This window comes from Suricata suricatta, chromosome 14 (genome assembly GCF_006229205.1).
Source record: "Suricata suricatta isolate VVHF042 chromosome 14, meerkat_22Aug2017_6uvM2_HiC, whole genome shotgun sequence".
NCBI classification, from domain to species: domain Eukaryota; kingdom Metazoa; phylum Chordata; class Mammalia; order Carnivora; family Herpestidae; genus Suricata; species Suricata suricatta.
In genome coordinates, this window is record NC_043713.1 from 48,173,387 (window position 1) to 48,196,328 (window position 22,942).

A 22,942-nucleotide genomic window follows, 5' to 3' on the forward strand; every position below is an offset into this window, starting at 1 on the left:
AATCAAAGGCTTGTTCTCTTAAAAAAAAAAAAAAGAAGTGATGGGAATTCTTCTAGAGGGGTAGGGCCAGATTTTGAAGTGTGATATGTAGAATCCCAATATGTAGAACCTAGTATTGAATCATTGACATTTAAAATTTTTTCCAGCTTTATTGAGATATAAATTGACATATAAAATAATCTGATCATATCCATGTTTCAGAGAGAGAACCATAGCAGCAATGTGTAGAAAAGAGATGGAAGAGAAGGAGTCTGGAGGCTCGGAGGCCAGTTGGAAAGCAGTTACCAATAGATTTACCTAGAGTTTAAAAACAGTGATAGGAAGGAGGAAGAGGAGAGAATGAAAATGAAGGGTATTCATGGGGCAGAAAGAATAATATTAATTAATTGCAGAAAACGAAGAAAAGAGAGTCAAGGTTGACATTTCTAGCTTGGCTGACTGGTAAAAGACTCTTACGTTTGCTGAAATAGGAAACAGAGTAATTTATGAGATTTTTTGGTATAATAATAAAATAATTCAGTTTCAGATGTTTAGGGTGCTTTGAGATCATCCGGGTGGAAATTTCTAGTAAACAGTTGGATATACTAGTTAGGGCCTCAGGAGAGATGTACAGGCTACAGAAAGAAAGGGATTGCCAGTGCATGAAAGGATCAGGGTATGTGAGTTTGAGCCCCAGGCCCCTCCCCAGCTCACTCGCTCACTTTCTCTTTCTCTCTCAAAGTAAATTTAAAAAACTTAAAAAAAAGAATAAAGATGTAAAATGACCAAAATATAGCTACAATTATATGTTTTAAAACAACTTTAAAAAAGAAATTTAAGGGAGTAATTAATTATAATTTAATATATACTTTTTGTACCCTAATGGATCACAAAACAGGATGCCAATATTGATTATTAGAGCTAGTTTTGATATTTAGATCCCTTGATAATCCTTAGATCTGTGAACAATTTCTGTTTCAAGCTAAAGGAACTCTGTGTACACTTATACCTCACCTTGTTCCAGACAGGATTTAATGTAGCTCAGACCCACAGAAAGTAAGAACTTCCTATAGGCATAAAAAAGAACAAAAGATGAATCAGCAAAGATCAAACAGGAAGGCACTGTCTCTAACTGAAATTAACCCAAAAGAGCTAGCAAAGGTGAAATGGAATTTAGAGTAAGCAGTTCTGTTAGGAGTGGAAGAAATGTGAAAGGACAAGTTTTACCAAATATGTTGGTGATATACTTAGAATTCATAGGAATTACTATGACTCCTGCAGAGGAGAATAAGAAAGAAATTTTCCACCTCCGTACTGTCCTCATTTCCAATTACACATTGTAGTGTTGTAGAAAAGGAGAAATGCCTTGCTCATTAAGAAGTAAAAGCATGCACATTGTCCTCCCTGGGGCCATTTGCTATAGAAGACAGAGAGTCCTAGTCTCAGTAGATTCAGACTCAAATGTTCCTGCTCAAATTGGAGCCCCTGAGGTAGATAGTACCTTTTCTTGTTCTCTGCAGATGGGTTTTCAAGGGTAGGAATCCAGAAATCTAAGTTATCCACAAACTCCCTAATATTTGTAATTACTTTATGAAGTATCATGTTTCCATCTTAGTTTAGGAATGACAATTTACTGGGGCACCTGGGTGACTCAGTTAAGTAAGCTTCTGACTTTGGCTCAGGTCAAGATCTCATGGCTTATAAGTTTAAGCCCCGTGTCAGGCTCTGTCCTGACAGCTCAGAGCCTGGAGCCTGCTTCAGATTCTGTGTCTTCCTCTTTCTCTGCCCTCCCCTGCTCGCACTCTCCCTCTCTCTATCAAAAATAAACATTTTTTTAATAAATAAAAAAGGAATTTGTTGGAAGCTATATAGTGGCCCCATTTTTTGGTTATAGAATCATACAGACCTCTGTGTCTCTAGGCACAGGAGGAAAACAGCCACCTTTGAAAATAGTCTGGCACTTTCTCAAAAAGTTAAACATAGAATTACCATATGACGCAGCAATTCCGCTACTATGTATATAACCAAGAGAAATGAAAATATATGTTCACGCAGTAACTTGTACATGAATATTTATAGCAGCATTATTCATATTAACCAAAATGAATGGTAAAAAGAACCCAGATGTCCGTCAATGGACAAATGGGTAAGGAAAATGTGGTATATCCATATCAGTAGATACTGGTCAGCATTGAAAAAAGAATGAAGTACTGATATTGCTGTAACATGGACAAACCTTGAGAACATTACGCTAAGTGAAAGGAGCCAGTCACACAAGATCACATGTTGTATATACCACTTATATAAAATATTAAGAAAAGGCAGATAAGGCAGATCAATAGAGACAGACAGTATATTAGTGGTTGCCTAGGGCTAGGGGAGGGAGAGTGACTGCTAGTGGTAGAGGGTGTCCTTTTCTGAAATTGTGGTGGTATTTGAACAACTCTGAATATACTAAAACCATGAATAGTACTATTTATTTATTTATTTATTTATTTATTTATTTATTTATTTATTTAAAGTTTATGTAATCTCTACACGGACCCCGAGATCAAGAGCTGCATGTGCTTCCTCCACTCCTCCAGCCAACCAGTCAGGCAGTCCTACATTTTAAGTAGGTGAATTGTATCACATGTGACTCATGTCTCATAAAGCTTGAAAAAGAAAAGCCTTCAGGCACTTCCCAGTTCAAGTTAGCACCAGCTCTGCAGGTAAAGAAGAGCCAGTAGCAGGGAGCAGAAGCTGGAAGATACTTTAAGGCAGGCTCTGCTCAAAGTGTAGTTTTGTGGATCTATTATTCCATTTCTCAAATGCTCTGACACCAGCCCCTGACAGGACGAGGGACTGCGACAGAATGTAAACCACCTTCAGCTCCAAGCACACTGTCGCAGTGAGCCGATTTTCCCCTCTCCTAGCAGTACTCTTCTTGGTGAGAGAAGCGGTGTGCTTATTTTACATTCTGACACCAGCGCTTATCTCATCCCGGCCTGGCACTTTGAGCAGCTTTGCTTCAGAGATCCTCTAATCCTGAAAAGCTCATTTTTTAGATGAGCATGCCTCTGGAAGAGTGGGGTGACAGGCCTGAGGTTATAAAACTGATTAGTGGGGCTCAGGGCAGGAACTCAGGCTGTTTGTTGGAATGTCTTTACCTTTCAGCACTGACTTTAAGTCAAATCAGCCTGAAAATCTGGGCTTAGAGATAAAAGGAGTTCAACAACATGGTTCCTACCTTAACATTAGATAATGGGTAGTTTATTAAGGACTCAGATCTAGAGAAATCTGCTCTTGTTTACCACTGAGCTTTACCACCTTTGCTTTTCGTGGAGGCTACTGGGATGGGACGGATGTAGGACTCTGTCCCCTCCTGAGCCCGGTTTCCTGAAGGAGGCATTCTGAAGGGATTAAGATCTTCCTATGGTCTGATGGAGGAGGAACATACAGAGCAGGGCTGATTAGAACACAGATGACTTGTGAGCCTCATACTCTGTCTTTCCTATACTCAGTACCTTCCTGCTAACTTCCATTGTATCCCATTCAAGTCTGCTGTTTCCTAAATGCTCCAAAAATAACAACTCCTTCCACTCCAGTCAGAACAACCCAGGAAGGCTGAACTCAGCCAGATGTGGGTATGTATGCGTTGAATCCTTTAGAATGTTTTCCTCACGTTGATAGGTCCAGTTCAGCAATACCGACTTTTGTAGGTGGTTGGTACACAAAGGATTGTACAATTCTCTGTAGTTAAACAATTTTTAACTAGGTGGCTCAGTTGGTTGAACGTCCAACACTTGAGTTTGGCTCAGGTCATGATCCCAGGGTTATGGGATCCAGTCCTGAGTTGGGCTCCGTGCCGAGAGTGGAGCCTGCTTAAGATTCTCTCTCCTCTCTCTCTCTCTCTCTCTCTCTCTCTCTCTCTCTCTCTCTCTCTGCCCCTCTACCCTGCTGGCATGTGTGCTCTCTCTTTCTCAAAAAAAATTAAGAATGTTTACTAAATAATTAAAGGATTTATAGGAATAATAACAGTAATTTAATACCCACCATTTATTGAATGCTTTATATGTGCCAGGTGATCCTATAAGATACGTGATGTTTGACAGCACTTCCCTGTGCACTACAAAGAATGCCTGTAGCACTAGATTTCCTTCTTCGCAAGTAGCTCTAGATCATTTTATCATTCCTGTCACTGCAGCCTCCTCCTCTCTTGGCTCAGCTCTCACCCTATTTCTCTATTTTTCTGCTCTCACCCTTTTTCTCTATTCTCCTGCTCTTTGCATTTGGTTCTCAGCCCTGGCTGCACATTAGAATCCTCTGGGAAGCTTTAAGAAACTACTGATCCCTGGACCCCATCCCCCCTACCCTGAGATTCTGATTCATTTGGTCTGGGGTAGAGTCCAAGTGTCTGTGATTTGTCTTAACGCTTCCCAGTGAGTCTAAAGTACAGGCAGGCCTGCAAACTGCTGGAAGGTGGCAGCCTCCCTTAGAACCCTCTGGCCCCAAACCCAGCCAGGACAGGCCTGAGATTGGCTTTTTAGGAGTCTGGACCAAAGGTAACTCATGTCTGCCTGGCTGATCTGCTCTAAGCCACTAACAAAACTGTGGTCATTTATTGGTGTAACTGTGGAGCATGACTGCATTGCATGTAGCCATGTAGAACACCAGTGGGAATGTAGCACATAGGTCATCAGAGGTGGCCAGGAGATTTCCTGGGGCCCTTCATTTTGTGACTAGTTATTTCACGAAAGGATCCAAGCCCCAGGTACACTTAGACACTTGGTCATTTTATATGTCTCTCAATGACTAGGTAAAATGATTATTTGTTAAAATGCTAGTTTGATTTACGTATGCATACTGTTGTTTCCTCTGACTCCTTATTTAACAAATGCATCTTCCAAAAATAAGATCAATTTTCCTAACAACAATTTGAGCAAATAACTAGGTACTCGTCCTAGAGTGGATAGAATGAAAACAAAACAGCAGCAACAACAACATGCTGCAGAGATCAGTTAAAAAGCATGATTAGGGGTACCTGGTTGGCTCAGTCAGTCTGACTCTTGATATCAGCTCAGGTCCTGATCTTAGGGTTGTGAGTTCAAGCCCCATATTGGGCTCTGCACTGGGTGCAGAACCTCGTTAAAAACAAACAAACAAAAAAGCATGATTAGTCCTCTGATGGAAGGATTATTTCTTCTGGGGACCTACATGCATAGAAGAGTCGCAGAGCTCCTTTAAGCAACATCTTGTCCAATATTTTGGTACAGGAGAGGAAATAAGAGAGGAAGGCTGTGAAATGAGGGATTCTAAGCTCCTGATGATTATTAGGCATTACAATAAAATAAAAGTGAAATTGAAATGATTTTTTTTCCTTCTTGTAGCAAGAATTACTATCAGACTCCATTCACTGGGCCAGAGACCCTTGTGGTTTTAGCAAAAGTCTTGCCGCTCATGTAGCACACTACCTATACTTGTGAGTTCATTGGCCAGCCAAAATTGAAATGTTTTTTTAAAAGATATTCAGATACCTTTCTCAGTTTTCATTTTACTGGATGGAAAACCAAAATCTTAGCTGCCGGGTTCAGTGTTGGATGTGTGGCAGCTCCAGCACTGAGAGGACGGCCCTGGGTTATGGCTTCCACCGCAGATTAGCAAATTAATCTCCTCCCAGAATAGCTAGGGAGAGTAAGGCTACCTGATTAACAGGATGAATATCAATTTGTTTCTAGACCAGAAAAAAAACCAAACCTGTTTTTAAATGAAATCTTCATTTAAAAACAAATTACTTCTAAATCAGGACAGGAAAATTCTCTTTCAGGTTAGGGAGAACTCAGTTTGTCTTCTTTTTGGAAGTTGATTAAGGATAGATTATATGTAGTCCATAGATAAATATAAAATATATGCTTTATCTTTTCCCATCTATTATGTGTGAATAAGAATTCATTTTACTTCATTATTCTCTTGATGACTTTGTTAAAACTAACTTCTAAAAGCCATTAAACAAATTACTATTGTTTCCTTCTGATCATAGCTGCAGTTGAACAACTTGAACAATCTTGGCTTGTAATTATTTCAAATCATTGTAACTTATAAAATATTTACACCTGGAAGGTTATCTATCCTTTAGATTTTTCATTTTTCCAGAAAACCTTTCACATCCACATGTGAGAGGCGTTTTCACCATCCAGCTGAATCCTGTGAGGTCTCCCTTAATCCCTTTTCTCATTAGATATGGCTTACTCTACCTCTGTTCTGGAAGCATGGAAAAAGACAGGAATTACTGCAATAGGATTAGTTGTTGGTTGCATTAGTAGCCCTAGCAACTGAGAATTAACTAACGTTTTGTCTAAAAAGCTGCTGTTATATTTTTAGACCTGAAGGACATGTCTGCCAGCCCCACTGATTCTATGTATTGCCCCCCCCTTAATGTCTTTGCTATGTGTCATGGATGAATCCTTGCTTTAGTGAGACTCAAGTCCTCTGACAAAAGAAAGGCTATGATGTTTCCAGTTGGAACCATCAAGTAGCAAAAGGTCATGTGATATAACCACATAGTTTTGCATATCAGAAATTACTCATCAGGTCTTCTAATTTTTCAGTCCTGTGTATTTTAGTTCAATTTGGACAAGCATTTTATTGACTGGTGAGAAAGATAGTAATAGACAGTACAGTCTGGGAGCAGACTGGCTGGGACAATTAGGGTTAGAATTGGGAAAGGCTGTGAGATCGTGGAGACCAGGGGCCAAGTCTTGCCTTTTCTCTGACATTAAATCAAGGCATGATTTCATGCCTTGACAGTGAAGGACACTTGGCAGATGAAGTTCACACAGGTGACAAGGATAATATGAGCCCAGTAACAAAGTGATAGTGGTGTCTTACTGACCTGAATCTGTACCTATGAAGAAATAGTAAAATACAGAGCTGGAAAAGTGGCTCAACATGTTGTGGAAGGCCTTGAATACATGGCAGAAGAATTTGTCCTTCAGTCAGTCAGCAGTGGAAAGCTAATGAAGAATTTTAAGCAAAAATACTGTCATGATTAGAGCTGGAATTGTTCTTTAGGAAGATCAGTCTGTCAGCGAGTGGGAGATATGATCATGGATGGTTATAAGGAAGGACTGGGAGTTAACTAGTGAAGACGTTACTGCAGCAGTTCCAGTGAGAGGTGGAAAGGCCTGGTAGCCAAGACAGCTGGTGCCATACTTTTGTCACATCCTCATCCTCTGGCACTTAACCATTCCCATGCATGCCTACCTGATGGCTTCTACCTGCAGGCACTCACATCTTTTGACTGGAGGCCTCTTGGTGCGGAGCCTGCTGGACTCCCTGCAGGGAGTTAACAACCTTCAGCCAGTGGCTGAAGGGATCTGGCGGAACCCAGCTATCTCACCACTCATTTGGATAATTTTGAGGCATATTCACACAGTCTGCCACAGTGCCTCAGAGGATTGGGTCCCCGTTGCCCACAGCCACAGACTGCTTAGTCACACATGCTTTATTGACTTCCTACCTTCCCTGACTCACTTCACCTCTCCCTCCTGGTGCTTCCTGGTACTGCCTTCCAAATAAATTGCTTGCACTCACATCCTGTCTCAGGGGCTCTTCTAAGAGAATCTAACATATGAGGCCTTTACTACAGTGGAAAGAAGGGGTTTCTGGTATTTCCTGCAAAAGATGCTGAGGAGGAAGAAGCTAGAGCACTTGACAGTTTATTGGCTATAAGATTAAGGGAGAGGAAGAAGGCATTGGCACTTACGGTTTTAACTAGGAAAATATAAGTGTTTTTTAAAAAATGGGAAGTTAGGGGGCACGTGGGTGACTCAGTTGGTTAAGTGTCCAACTCTTGATTTTGGCTCAGGTCATGATCTCACAGTCATGAGATCGAGCCTTGCACTGGGCTCTGCACCAAGCATGGAGCTTGCTTAAAATTCTTTCTCGCTCCCCCTCTACCCCTCTCTCCCTTTTCCCCTCCTCTACTCATGCACACACACATTTTCTCTCTTTAAAAAAATGTTAAGGGGCACCTGGGTGGCTCAGTAGGTCAAGTGGCTGACTTCGGCTCAGGTCATGATCTTGTGGTTCCTGAGTTCAAGCCCCACTTCACGCTCTGTGCTGACAGCTCAGAGTCTGGAGCCTGCTTCGGATTCTGTGTCTCCCTCTCTCTTCTTTCTTCCCTGCTCACACTCTGTCTCTCACATTCTCAAAAACTAAATGTTAAAATTTTTTAAAAAATTAAGTCTTTCTTCCCATTAAAAAATATAAAAAAATTTTGGAAGTAGAAAGTTAAGAGAAGCATTATAGTTTTTGTAAGAGAAGAGTGTACTTTTAGGCATTTTAAGATTGAAGTACTGACAGAATACGATAGTGAAGCTGACTGTTAGCACTTGGAAGTTTGGGTCCAAAGCTCAAGATAAGGTAAGTGGGTGGAGAGTTGGTTTGGTCATTGCCTAGCAGTGTTTTGATGAAGCCATGGAGGCAGATAAGACCTACCTACCCTAGGAACTGGGTATTGATCAGAGAGGCAGATGGAGGCCTAAGAGAAGACTTTTGGGAATGAGTAGTCACATTAGGGTTCTGGGAAGAATGACAGGAACCAGGCAGGAAATGGAAAGCCAGCAGCAGGAAGAGAACAGGATAGTGCCCTTACAGAAGCCGAGGGAGCAGCTGGCAGGAGACAGATCATGCTGGAAAAGCTGTAGATTTGCTGAGTTTCAGAGTTCTGGCAGATTTGGTCCATGCCAGTATTGACAGTTTTGATCTTAATGTAATCCTAATCCATCTGGAGAAAACCATTTATGGAAAAATCAGTTCCTATATCTGAGGGTACCAGATATTGATTTATTAATTAAATTCCTCATGGAATCCTGATGCCTTACAGGAATTACTTTACTTATTACAAACATGTGATCCAGGCTCTGCTACTCTGTGACCTTTGGCAAATTACTCAACCTTGCTGAGTCTCAATTTTCTCACGTGTAAATAAGGAACCAGGTCCTTCCTGGCACTTAGATTCTCTGGTCTTAATTATTCTCCACAGGCCATTTTTCTCATACCCTAATTCTTAGTGTATGTTCATGTGTACCCGTGTGTGTGCATGTGTTTGTACATGTGCACACGTACTTGAGGCCTACATAACAAGAGTACATGTTTATGACTGTCATAAATAATTCAGAAATTTTAAACCTACACACTATGAATAGACTCATATGTAATAAAAACTCCAAGGAAGGATTCTTCACCTAAATTCTTGTGACAAATCGTCCAGTCACTATGAATGAGCATGGAAGTAGATATTATTCCATTTAGATTTTACATTGAATTTGTGCCCCTCAAATGCATTTAAATCAAAGTATTTTTAAAGTGTCTCAGCTTAGGGGCACCTGGGTGGCTCAGTCTGTTAAGTGCCTGACTTCAGTTCAGGTCATGATCTCGTGGTCTGTGAGTTCGAGCCCCGTGTCGGGCTCTGTGCTGACACTCAGAGCTGGGAGCCTGCTTTGGAATCTGCGCCTCCCTCTGTTTCTTCCCCTCCTCTGCTCATGCACTGTCTCTCTCTCTCTCTCTCTCTCTCTCTCTCTCAAAAATAAATAAACATTAAAAAACATTTTTTTAATAAATAGAGTACAGGGGCACCTGTACAGTGTTTTATAGACACAAATTTAATTATTTAATAATTGTTCACCATTGTAAATCTTATTAGGTTAACTCTCTTGTTTGGAGAGTTTCACATTTGCACACCTCAAAAAGATAATAGTAGACAATGTGTAGTGTTTTAGGTTTGAGATTACTTGGAGGAATCATTAAAAATTGTGGCTTTCTTAAGCTTCTCATTAGTGATTGAATGGTGGGCAAACATGACTTTCCTATTGCGATCCTGGATTATTGAAATAATAAAGTCAGGATAGTATAGGTAGCTGATTTTATTAAAGCAATGTTACCAGATTCCTCTCCATGTTATTCAATTTCTAGTTATTTTATCTCACATATACATACTCACAAATATTCATATACACAGTCTCATTTATTCTACAGAGAAGACTGCCCTCTCCTCCCACAGCTCAGACAAAGCATTTATAAAGCTTTCCTGCTGGAAACAGAGCCCTTATTGATATGAAGTTCACATGAAAACCATTTGTTTTAATGCATTATGTATTGAGGCATAATCAGCTTTACATATTTTAACATTTTAAGTGTTCATAGCAGTGTAGTGCAGCTGGTGCTATATGGATATATTATTGTAAAACAGCATATTTAATGGGGAGCCTGGGTGACTCAGTCACTCAACCATCTGACTTCAGCTGGGGTCGTGATCTCACAGTTCGTGGGTTTGAGTCCCGCATCAGGCTCTGTGCTGACAGCTCAGAGCCTGGAGCCCGCTTCGGATTCTGTGTCTCCCTCTCTCTCTGCTCCTCCCCTGCTCTGTCTCTCAAAAATAAACATTTGAAGAATTTTTTAAAAACCAACATATTAATTAATAAATCCAATTAATTGCTTTATCTAGAGTGAAGGCAGTGCCATAAAACACGCTCCCTCACTGGTAGACCACACTCAGGATAAAGAAAACAGTTCCCGGGGCACCTGGGTGGCTCAGTTGGTTAAGCATCTGACTTTGGCTCAGGTCATGATCTCACAGTTTATGAGTTTGAGCCCCGCGTCGGCTCTGTGCCGACAGCTCAGAGCCTGGAATCTGCTTCAGATTCTGTGTCTCCCTCTCTCTTTGCCCGTTCCCCACTGGTGCTCTGTCTCTCTGTCTCACTCTCAAAAATAAAGAAACATTAAAAATTAAAAAAACCAAACAACCAACCACAGTTCCCCAGTTAGAAAGCAGCCACAATTTAAGATTGTTGTGGCATTATCAAAAAGTCTCTTGTTTGCTTGCTTTTTTAATTAACGGATTACTTTGCCTTTGTCAAGCATAATTTTTTTTCAAAATAAAAGTGTAATTTTTCACTTTTTCTTTCTAAATTGACCCTGTTCTTGTTAAATTAGAGACACATTTGAGTTTGGTACTGTGTATTCTGTTTAAGGTATTTGTATTAGTCTTGCCCTATTTTTGTCAAGCCTTCCTTGCATGACCAAAGTCTTCTGGTCAGTGCCAACTTGGATAGTGTTGGCCTTATCTGGAATATGAGAACTGCAAGATATGAACATGGTAAGTTATTATTATTCATCGTATGTGCAGAGGTTATTTTCTCATGCTTATGTCTTCTTGCTCTTTTTACATTTCTGCATTATGCAAACCATTAACCTCATGATTTTAAATTTTGTGCTTTACCTGTCTCTGCTTACAGACACCCAGGACTTACTGTTGTTCTAACACTGAAGACTTGGAGACAGTTATTCACCATGTGCACAGTCTGTACCCTTCTGCTCCTTTCCTGGCAGCAGGGGTTTCAATGGGAGGGTAAGGTTTTCCCTTTCTAAAATGTCTGACGGGGTCGGCTCATTTGGTTAGGCGCCAACTCTTGGTTTCAGCTTAGGTCATGATCTCATGGTTTCATAAGTTCAAGGCCCATTCCAGGCTCTGTGCTGAGAGCATGGAGCCTGCTTGGAATTCTCTTTCTCTTCCTTGCTCTCTCTTCCTACCCCACTTGTGCTCTCTCTCTCTCAAAATAAATAGAATTTAAAAAAAATTTTAATAAAATGTCTGAGACAGAAGTGGTCTTACAATCTGCTTCTTTCAGAACACTATAAGCTACATAGACATTTTAAAATAAATGTTTGATTATTTTTGTCTTATTTCACTATGTATAGTCGAATGAATGAAGGAATAAATTCAGGTGACTTTTAATTTTTCCTTAGCAACCGGCCTCTGTGGTGAAAATGATACAAGTATCTTCTTGGGGTACTAGGGTTTTCTGAGCTTGAAGGCTTGTTGGAATCCCACGATGCTGATTCCCATCACTCAGCCGCTGCCATGTTGACCTTCAGAGTCCCTGGTGTACTGCTCGCTGCCCCTGTGTGTCCTCCGCACCACACAGGAAGCTGACACTGTAGTCTGACTTTCATCATTCCAGTCTTAGAAATAATCACTGCTTGCTCTCTCCAGCTGAAGAGACCTTCAAAACTGTTTTCCTCCAAGTGGTGGTGTTTTTGTTTGTTTTGTTGTGTTGCTGGGCAGATGGACCTACCCTGGAATGCTCTCCCGAAACTATGAAGTTTCATTGTTAACCCTACTCCAGGTGCTATTTTAAGCATATGAATTCTTGCAGTTACATTGGGGATTATTTGGAACATTTGTGCCATGTTTACTCATTTCCGCTAATAGTTCTTTGTGATTATGAACTTAGTAAAACCCAAAATTTTAATTACCTGGCATTTTACCATGCTTAGATTCCCTCAGCCCTTATCCAAAACTACTTTTTTAAATCAGCAAACACATGAAATAGAAAGTGATATTTTTTCTTAATTTTGTTATTGATTTATCTGCCATTCAGAACAGCTTAGGAGTATATTTACCTGAAAATGAATAGGCTTTACAAATGATAGGTTCTGAAAAATAGTCTTTAATCACAGCTTTTTAGAATCTGATAAACATAAAACTAAGAAGAAAAGAATACATTTCTTACATTAGCATGGAAGGTCTGACTTGACCTACTAAAGGAAGAAATCTGAAACAGTGCAGAAAACCCAGGCAGAGTCTCTGAATTGTGCTCAGCGTACTTCTTTCCTTTGCTCCATAATGTGAACCGTAGAGGACAGAGTGCCAGCTGAACTTTCTCCCTTAATCATATAAATTCTTGACTTTTTAAAGGCCAGACCTTACATAAACAGGCCCAGAGTCTCTATTCAGAAGCTCCTGGGAAAAGCCTATTCATGTCCCTTTGAAGCCTCAGTGCCTGAAGGCAGAACTTGACCGTTAGCCTTTGCAGCTGATTGAATATTAATGTCTTGTAAATTGTTTGAAGGAAGCACCCTTTCTAGTTGCCTAGCACTCTGACACGTTCCCAAGTGGGCTTACCATTTGGGGATGTTTTACAGCTTGACACTTTTTTTTTTTTTTTTTGGAAATGCAACAGACAAAAGTGTAGTCTGTGGAAGATCCTAATGTCCAGTGCCTTTATAGACTGGGTTAATCCCCATACCTGTGATGCCTGGGACTGAGTAGGAAATTTAAGCCAGAACTGGGTCTAGCCAAGGAATCTGTGTCATTCTAGAACCAGTCAAGTTTCAGTCTCCCAATGAGATGATAAACAAGCTTTAAGGAATGTGTAGAAAATTCTAAGTATACATAAAAGTGAAGAGTATAATAATCTCTCATATATACTAATAAACTGGTTTCAACAAAAATCAACCTTCTTCAGGCAGCTTCAATAATTATCAACTCACGGATAATCTTGTTAATAGTCTTACCCTCCATTCCTCCCCAACTCTGATTATCTTAAATAAATCTCGTATATCATTTATAAATATTTCAGTAGGTACCCCTGAAAGGTAATTTCTTTTTAAAGCGCACACACATTACCATTATCACATTATCACACCTGAAGAAAACTAAGTTTCTAAAAATCATCAAATCAAATACTTTGTCAGTGTCACATTTCTTTGATTTTTGGTTGATGGTTTTACAGTTTGAGTCAGGAACCAGATAAGGTTGTGCGTTGGGGTTGATATGCCTCTTAATCTCTTAATTCATGGATTCTTTCTCTCTGTCTTTTGGTGAAAAAAAAAATGGAGTCCTTTTTCTGTCAAAGTAAAACAAACTTTTTTGGAGTAGCATCTTGGTATTATTTTACTCCTGAATAATAGCCAAGGAGTATCCCCCCCTACCTTGTCCTGGATACTACTGATCCTTCCAGTCCTGAGAGCTTCCTTTCCAAATTTCCAGTTTGCCCATTATCTGACTGACATGCTGGCTCTGACTTCAAGACAAAGAATAGAGCCACCATAACTAGGATCCTAGAATGAACCCTTGTAGGAGAATGAATATTATTCTTTAAATAACTTTAGTGAACTACAGAACCTTTTACCAGGTGTACAGTCATCATCATTATTATTATTATTATTATTATTATTATTTTAGGAGTACAGTCATTATTAAGTGTCATTTACAAAAACAAAACAGAATCTCCACTTTTGATCTAAAACCTCATCACATTCACTCTGCAAGCCAATTGGTTTGGGAAAGAGAAGGAGACAGAATTTTTACTCATTTCTCCTATTTTAGAACCTCAGCAATTGGATAAATGAAGAATGGAAAATATAATGAGAAGCAGAATTTAAGCTATTGTCCCTTTTCTTAGTTGGCAGTGGTAAACTTAGATTTCTGACATTAGTCTTAGATTAAACCGCATTCTTGTTCCCCTTACCAGAATAGAAGTAGAATAAAATTGGAAAAATTGATGGGATTAAAGTAAAATTGGGAAATGTGTGATAGATAAGAACAAAAAAATAGGAAAGAGTAGGAAGAGAAAATAAGTGATTCGGGGGCCAAAAGCTCTGCCACAACTCAGAAAGTCTAACTGTATACTAGCGAGCCTTTTAGAGACTTACTTTAAAGGGCAAGGGCTCAGCGAGAACCAGGAGCCCACACAGATTTGCATATTTTTAATAAACCCTCAATATCATTTTGAAAAATCTGTGTAGCCTGGACATTAGAAACAGTCTCCTGGGAGCACTGGGTTGCTCAGTCAATTAAGCGTCCAATTCAGCTCAGGTCACCCTCTCACGTTCTGTGAGTTCTAGCACCCTTTTGGGCTCTGGGCTGATAAGTGTGAGCCTGCTTGAGATTCTGTCTCCTTTCCCTGCCCTCCCCCGCTTGCTCTCTCTCTCTCAAAAGCTTAAAAAAAAAAAAAAAAGAAATTGAATGTCTTGAGAGATACAACAAATTCATCACTAAGTTTCCTGTTTCTCCCCATTTTAGTATGCTGCTTTTGAATTACCTGGGCAAAATTGGGCCAAAAACTCCATTGAAAGCAGCTGCAACTTTTTCAGTCGGTTGGAATACTTTTGCTTGTTCTGAATCATTGGAGAAACCACTCAACTGGCTGCTTTTTAATTACTATTTGACAACCTGCCTCCAGTCTTCAGTTAATAAGTGAGTCATCTTTTAAAATCTGACATCTTCAGGGGGGAGGGGGGAGGGGGGAAGACAGGTGGTGGTGATGGTGGTGGGCACTTGAGGGGAAGAGCACTGGGTGTTGTATGGAAAACAATTTGACAATAAAATATTATGGAAAAAAAAAATAAAAAAAATAAAATCTGACATCTTCAAACTTTTTGGATTACATGCCCCAACAGAAAAAAGTTGTAAAGTATAACACTCCTAATATTTGTACATTTATGTTTGCGTTATATCATTTACTAATTCAAATATCCTTTGTTATAAATATATACAAAAATAAAGGGTTTAAGTATAAGCTAAAAATATAGATAAAAGTTGTAATGGTTTCTTTCTGTATCCCAGTGCACAGTCTTGTACAACCCCTAGGGAATGTGTCCCCACTTTGAAGGTCACTGTTCTAAATTATTCTAAAGGACTAAAAGTATTAGCGTGGAATGTGTTGAATAACATTATATACTGTTTCCCTGGATTTTCTACCTGTTACTAATCTTATCAGTACCTGTTTCCTAGGTAGTAAGCAATGTATTAAGTGTTTTTAGTGCTGAATAATGTAGTTTCTTAAGCATATGCTTGCAAATGTAAAATGCTTTAGAAGCTTTGGGAAATGCACTTGGATATTTTCAGCCCACACATTTCTTATCAGAATACTATGTTTGCATTAGTTTTTCTGGAATTGTTTGTATATCTTTTAACATTTAAATTGGTGTGATAACAAAGAACAGAGGTGTCTCTGTTTCTATTTTGATGACTATTACCATCTATTTTTAGGTGAATTGATCAGTGTAATATAAACACTAAATAAAAAGTACAGTTAATTTGTACATGACTTCTTGAAAACCATAGGTATCCCAAAAATTGACATTAAACATTGGATTAAACTTAACCTACTTATTAAATTATAGATGTTGACTATAAAATATTGATTAAAATATTAAAAATTAAATCACTAATTACTCATCACTGAAATGGGGCACAGTAGTAAGAAAAGTGAAAGATTTGAATTGAATATTAGTTCTATAAGAAAAATGACCACCATTTAGGGTTGCCTGAATGGCTCAGTCAGTAGAGCTATGCGACTCTTAGTCTCAGGGTCATGAGTTCAAGCACCACAGTGGGTATAGAGCTTACTTAAAATTTAAATAAGTAAATAAAATATTTTTAAAAAGAAAGAAAGAAAAATGACCACCAGTTAAAAAATAAGTATACAAAACATAACTTTTAATTTTCAATATAGCAACTTAAAAATAATGTCTTTACGGAGTTTATCCAATTGAAAGCTTCTGGCTTAAGTAAGACCTTTTCAGCCAAATTGATTTAATTTGCAGCAGTGTGTAGTACAACTTGTTATGAAACAATACTTACATTTATTATTACAAAACTAGTTCAATATCCTTAAAGAAAAAAGTACTCTTCAAAATGTCTTCAGGGTAAATATCAATGTACTCCTGCTAAGTCTGATTAAGTAAATAGGTATTAAGTAGCAACTTTGTGCCCTGTGTTAGACTGTTTTGTTATTTATTATTATGTATTTTAGGTCTGATTGAAATAGCAATATCCTTAATTTTTTTACCTTATTTTTTACCTATGAAACTATTTTGTTGCAGGCACCGGCATATGTTTGTAAAACAAATCGACATGGATCATGTCATGAAGGTAGGAGAGAAACTTTATGTAATATTTTGATTTCCTCTTCGGATTCCAGGAGTAGAAATAATCCGTTTTTATTTTTCAGGCTAAATCCATCAGAGAGTTTGATAAGCGATTTACTTCAGTCATGTTTGGATACCGAACAATTGATGATTATTATACTGATGCCAGCCCTAATCGGAGACTAAAATCAGTAGGAATTCCAGTGTTGTGTCTGAATTCTGTGGATGATGTTTTCTCACCAAGTCATGGTAAAATTAACTTATTTGTGTACATTTTGACATGAATTAACTGGGTTCTTTTTATTTTTATTTTTTAAATTTTTACAAAGTTTATTTTTGAGACAAAGAGAGACAGAGTGAGAGCAGGGGAGGGGCAGAGAGAGAGGGAGATAACAGAATCTGAAATAGGCTCCAGGCTCTAAGCTGTCAGCACAGAACCTGATGCAGGGCTCGAACCCACAAATTGCGAGATCATGACCTGAACCAAAGTTGGACGCTTAAGTGACTGAGCCACCCAGGCGCCCCCACTGGGTTCTTTTTAAATGTTTAATTATTTTTGTGAGGGAAAGAGACAGTGAGCGCACACCAGTGGGGGAAGTGCAGAGAGCAATGAGGACAGGATCTGAAGGGGGCTGTGTATTGACAGGAGCAAGCCTGATCCAGAACTCAAACCCATGAACCATAATAACATGACCTAAGCCAAAATTGGATGCTCAACCAGGTGCCCCTGAATTAACTGTTTTAAAATGTGGTTCTCTTTAAGGAAACACAGTAATGATTTAAAAAAAAAAAAAAAGGAAACCCAGTAATGAGAAATAAAATATCAGTCATATAAAATGTTCTCCCCTGCAATAGAAAAAATTGCTAGATACTCATAGTTTAGTATCTAAATTTCTGATATCACCTTCAACAGTTTCACAGATGCTTATCTAGTTCATTGTGAGAGGTTTACAAACAATTATGACTGAAATACTTTGCTTATTCTCATTTTTTATAACCTTTCCTTCTTATCAAATACACTGTTCTTTGGACAGACTATGTTATAGTATCTTTGCCTTATAAGACAATTGTGATATTTGTCTTTTCTTCCTGAGATTCTTAAGCAGAAGGCTTTGACATTTTACCCCTTTTAACCTGGAAGAGAACTTGAGACTCTATAAACATGATATCCTTGAATATCTCAATGAGTGTAGCATATTTGGTCCCATCTGAAAGGAAAGCAGTCTTTGTTTCCCCCCAGATATGGTATATAAAAAAATTATGCCCAAATTAACTTTCTTGCCCTCTTAATTTAAGAAATATGGAATTTGGTAGCAAAGATATGTATGCATGTGCTCATACATTGAAGCAATACAAGATGATTAGAAGTCATCATAAGGATCAGTAGACTTGACCTCTAATTTTTTTCTAATGTAATTTCACAAAGCTTTTTATACATTTTTTTCTCATTTCCCCCTAAATACTTTAAAAACAGATTCCTAAGTACTTCATTAAAAAAATTAATCTGGGGGCGCCTGGGTGGCTCAGTTGGTTAAGTCTCCAACTTCGGCTCAGGTCAGATCTCATGTTCGTGGGTTCGAGCCCCACGTCGGGCTCTGTGCTGACAGCTAGCTCAGAGCCTGGAGCCTGCTTCCGGTTCTGTGTCTCCTTCTCTCTCTGCCCCTCCCCCTCTCATGCTCTGTCTCTGTCTGTATCAAAAATAAATAAAACATTAAAAAAAATTAATCTGAATACAAACAGAGCACATATGTGTTGTCAAAATTTCAGAACATCTCCCAAGTGTATAAAAATAAAAATCACCTATCATCTCTGCAGGGGATGCCATTTTATATGTGATTTATGATTAATCACAAGTAATTTTAGATGGCTGGAACTTTTTGGCCTTTCACCACATACCAAGAAATGAAACTGTGAACTTTAGCATTAGTTGAATTGCATGGTGGTTATTTAGCCTATATTCATTGGATTAAGAAAGTCTAGTATTTCTTTTTCTTTTTTAATATTTCATAGAGTCTTCTTTTTACCAACACAAACCTCCCAGCATTTTAACCTGCCCCATTTGATTGAAATTTAAACTCATCATTTCCTATTCTTTCCCAAGCCCTTAAGATAGTCTTGCCGCCTTGAAATAATAGATAATTGTCTGCATTCTGAGAGCGCAGGCAGCTAGTATCTTCCACGTGACTCAGATGTGGCACAGCCTTTTGTTCTTCGGATATGACTGTAACTATTAGTGTTAGAAATTCCTGAGTGTATCCAGAGTGTGAAATTGGGGCTCATAATAATTCCATCAGAGGCAAATGAAGCATTCTAACTTGAAGCCTTTAATGCGAGGTGAGAAAGGAAAAGCAAAAATAGTATGTCATTTCACCTGCCCCTCCCCTCCAACTCACACACCTTATCCCAAGATAGGAAGTACTCCTCTTTGGGTGGGGCTGGCTAAGGATGTGAGTTCAGAACCCCTTTGGGCAAGGGCTTGGCTTGCTGAGGCTTGATTTAGGATCTCTAAGTTTATTTCTCAAGGAGTGTTGTGAAGGGTCAAACAGAGCATCATCTGAACTTGCAGTTTGGGCACAGCATCAAGACCCTTGGGAGGGTCTCAGTTCTCCTAGAGGAAGTCAGCTTCCTTTCCTTCATTAGAAGAGGGGAGAAGAGGGAGGGATATCTTACCTTTAATTAGCTCATTTACCCTTAAGACTCCACCCAAGATAGGAAGGTCTAAATACTGCAACAACCACATTGTTACCTAAATCTTATCTCCTTACCTCAATTAAGGAGATAAGATTTAGCAGTATCTGAAATTAAAACACTTCTTTTTTTTTAATTTTTTTAAATGTTTTATTTATTTTTGATACAGAGAGAGACAGAGCATGAAAGGGGGAAGGGCAAAGAGAGAAGGAGACACAGAACCAGAAGCAGGTTCCAGGCTCTGAGCTAGCTGTCAGCACAGAGCCTGATGCGGGGCTCGAACCCACGAATGTGAGATCTGACCTGAGCCGAAGTTGGAGGCTTAACCGACTGAGCCACCCAGGCGCCCCTGAAATTAAAACACTTCTTATGCCAGGTTGTGATTCATTATAGATCTTAAAACATTTTCACTGAACTCCTAAGTGTGGGAGAAAAAATAAAAATAAAACAACTTTAGTTCACATCCTTTAGAGTGAAATTTTTACTCAGGATAGATTTTGTAGAATATATGAAAAGATTGTCATTACTAGTGAATTATTTAAATATTGCAACTATATTTTCAAAATAAAAGTTTTTCTTGCTATGAATAGAAACTCAGAAAAGGAAGAAAAAGAAAAATCACCAATGTTTAACTAGCCCAAGATAAACACTGTTACCACTTGGGAATATTTTATTCCACTCTTTTTTGCTATCTATTTATGTTTTTACTATATAAATCATTGTATAATTTTAAATCCTTAATATTGCCAACAATTGAATTGGCCCCTCAGGAATCTAACTTCATGTAAAATTAACCAAAGTCATATATAATGAATTTATAACTCTCACAAAAGTGATGAGATTAGTTGTTGCTCTCTTTTTCTTCCTGGTATAATACCTAAGTGGGAATCTTATAGCATGATGGAAGTATTCACCAATCCTTGCATACCTTACTTTAATTTCTCAAAACAAGACTGGGCTTTTTTATACTTTTATGTTATGATTAAACACTTGGATTGATTCTTCCAAAAATGATGGTTCAGTACGTAACTGTAAACATGACCTGTTATAAGAATGTAGATGGTTGTGGGGTGCCTGGGTGGCTCAGTCAGTTAAGACTCCGACTTTGGCTCAGGTCATGATCTCACGGTTTGTGGATTCAAGCTGTGTCAGGCTCTGTGCTGACAGCTTGAAGCCTGGAGCCTGCCTGCTTCAAATTCTGTGTCTCCCTTTCTCTGTCCCTCCCTACACCCCCCCAAAAAATAAATAGGCATTTAAAAAATTCAAAAAGAAAAAGAATGTAGATGGTTGATGTAAATTAGACTTGTTCCATTAGCTATACTAATTACAAATATTTATTTATGTAATGGTGTTTCAGTTTATAATGATTGGGAATGATAAAAGCATGCACTTTTCCTAACAGGAACCAGTAATAATTATATATTTTTCTCTCTCCTTTCCTTCTATTACCTCCCCCTTCCCTTATCTTTTTTTCTCCAAGCTATTCCAATTGAAACTGCCAGGCAAAACCCTAATGTTGCTTTGGTCCTTACTTCTTATGGAGGCCATATTGGTTTTCTGGAGGGAATCTGGCCACGGCAGTCCACTTACATGGACCGAGTCTTCAAGCAGTTTGTTCAGGCCATGGTGGAGCATGGACATGAACTCTCTAGCATGTAGTTCTTTAGGTGCATTTTGTCTGAACCACCATGTAAAGGCAGCTCAGCTTAGTGCACAAATCTTAACTACTGTATATAAAGCAAATAAGCCAGCAGGTGGTGAAGAGGTCCAGAATGACATGCAAAAACTACTTTTTTGGGGAAACAGAACAACTTTGTAGCAGGAAATGAAATATAGATTTAGACTGTAACTTACGTAGATTTTATTTTTACTATGCCTTACCAAGTATGACCTTAAAAAAAGTAGTCAAACATGGAATTGCACTTAACCAAAACTATTGTGTAAAAAGATTTTAATTCCTCAGGGTTTTAATTTAGGCCAGTATTTTTTTAGATTACTCATTTTAGGTGATTTAATGGTACTTTAATAACTATTAAGAGATTTGGGTTATTTGAATGTAAGTTGTAAGTTGGCACATTCCTAAGGGTATTTTTACCCAATGACAATAATGTGAAAACAGAAATAAGATAAAATACAGTGCGCTAAATCTTTTGTGTATTCTAACTTTGAAAGACAAATGCAAAAATGTTAGATTGACTTCTATACATGCTCTTTTACTCTTATAATATTAAATTAAGGCTGATTTATGTTTTATAACAGTTATAGTTTACATGCTTATTTTTAAAATAGCACATGTGTATACGTATATATCAATATATTAAAATAAATTCTATCATTTTACATTGTTTCTTTGTGAGTCTTTATAAAAAAGTAATCCCTAGAAATTAATTTATGAAAATTCCATGAATGCATTAATAAGAAATATTTAAACTGTTTTATTTCACTGTTTCCAGAATATGGGGTTCACACCATTTGTACCAACTACAGATCCTTTCAGCTTCAGGAAACTTGTCTAACAGTGACTTAGGAATTAGGATATTTAATTATCTAGCATAATGAACTGTCTTCAGGTCGACAAGAGATGGTGTAAGGGTTACTGGTGTCATCAAAGACACAGGCTTTTTCTGTCTCCACTCTGTCATTAGCAGGGTAGCTAGTTATGTCCTGAACACAGGATGTCTTCCGCAGCTCAGACATCATGTTTGTGTTCAGAGAAGAGAAAGGGGGAAGGAGTGTGGCCAGACATACCTGATATAAAACTTGCATTTATATCCATTGGCTGGAGCTGTGTCACGTGGCCATCCTGGTTGAGAAGGAAGATGAGAAGTCAAGTATGTCAACCTTTCCATGTGTAGTGTAGGTAGGCAAGGAAGGGAGAGGGGACTGGAAATTGTTATTGGGCTAGCCAACCAAGAGTGATAACCTCCATACTTTTCAAAATCTTTTCCATTTTTTAAAAAATTATTTCCACCTATTTATAAAATATGTATGTTTTTGCCCAGGTATCACATTAAATGAACCATGTACAAAAACCATATTAACACAAAATTGTTTCCTAGAAATGCCACATTTTGGAGAGCTCCTGATAATGTACTTGTAGACTCCCTTATGACTGGGTCTAGGATGATAGCACTGATAATACCAGAGCTTTGTTGTCTGTACAATATATATTCTGATTCAATAGTAATAATTTCAGTCTGTATGGTTCATGTGGAGCTGATCCAGCCTTTCAGAGTTTTCTTCTAAACTTTAAACAAATTGTATCAGGAAAATTGTCTACCCATTGGCCAGTGCTAGAATTGGAGAGGTAGCTCCTTACCTCCCTCAACCTACAAAAATTAATTCCAGCTAGATTAAAGAGTTAAACATTTTTTAATTCCATAAAAGTACTAAATGAAAACATGGGAGGTTATTTTTATTATTTTGTTTTACTTATTTTAAATTTATTTATTTATTTTAAGAGAGAACACATAAGCAAGTGGGAGAGGGATAGCGAGAGGGGGAAGAGGATCCCAAGCAGGCTCTGTGCTGACTGCATAGGGGCTTAATCTCACGAACCATGAAATCATGACCTGAG

At 38.4% G+C, this 22,942-nt stretch overlaps 1 protein-coding gene and 1 non-coding gene across 2 annotated transcripts in view; one reads left to right on the forward strand and one right to left on the reverse strand.

The window, feature by feature from the left end:
- ABHD3 (abhydrolase domain containing 3) overlaps positions 1–21,705 on the forward strand; it is a 37,975-nt gene extending 16,270 nt beyond the window's left edge. The window contains exons 5-9 of the mRNA XM_029922658.1: positions 11,256–11,368; positions 14,828–15,001; positions 16,633–16,681; positions 16,761–16,926; positions 20,846–21,705. Coding sequence (XP_029778518.1) covers positions 11,256–11,368; positions 14,828–15,001; positions 16,633–16,681; positions 16,761–16,926; positions 20,846–21,024 — 681 coding nt within the window. The 3' untranslated portion in view covers positions 21,025–21,705. The remainder of the gene's footprint in view (positions 1–11,255; positions 11,369–14,827; positions 15,002–16,632; positions 16,682–16,760; positions 16,927–20,845) is intronic.
- On the reverse strand, positions 5,341–5,492 carry LOC115278570. The gene has a single exon (XR_003902974.1). It is a non-coding gene; the product is annotated as a small nucleolar RNA SNORA62/SNORA6 family (small nucleolar RNA).
- Positions 21,706–22,942: the final 1,237 nt, after the last annotated feature.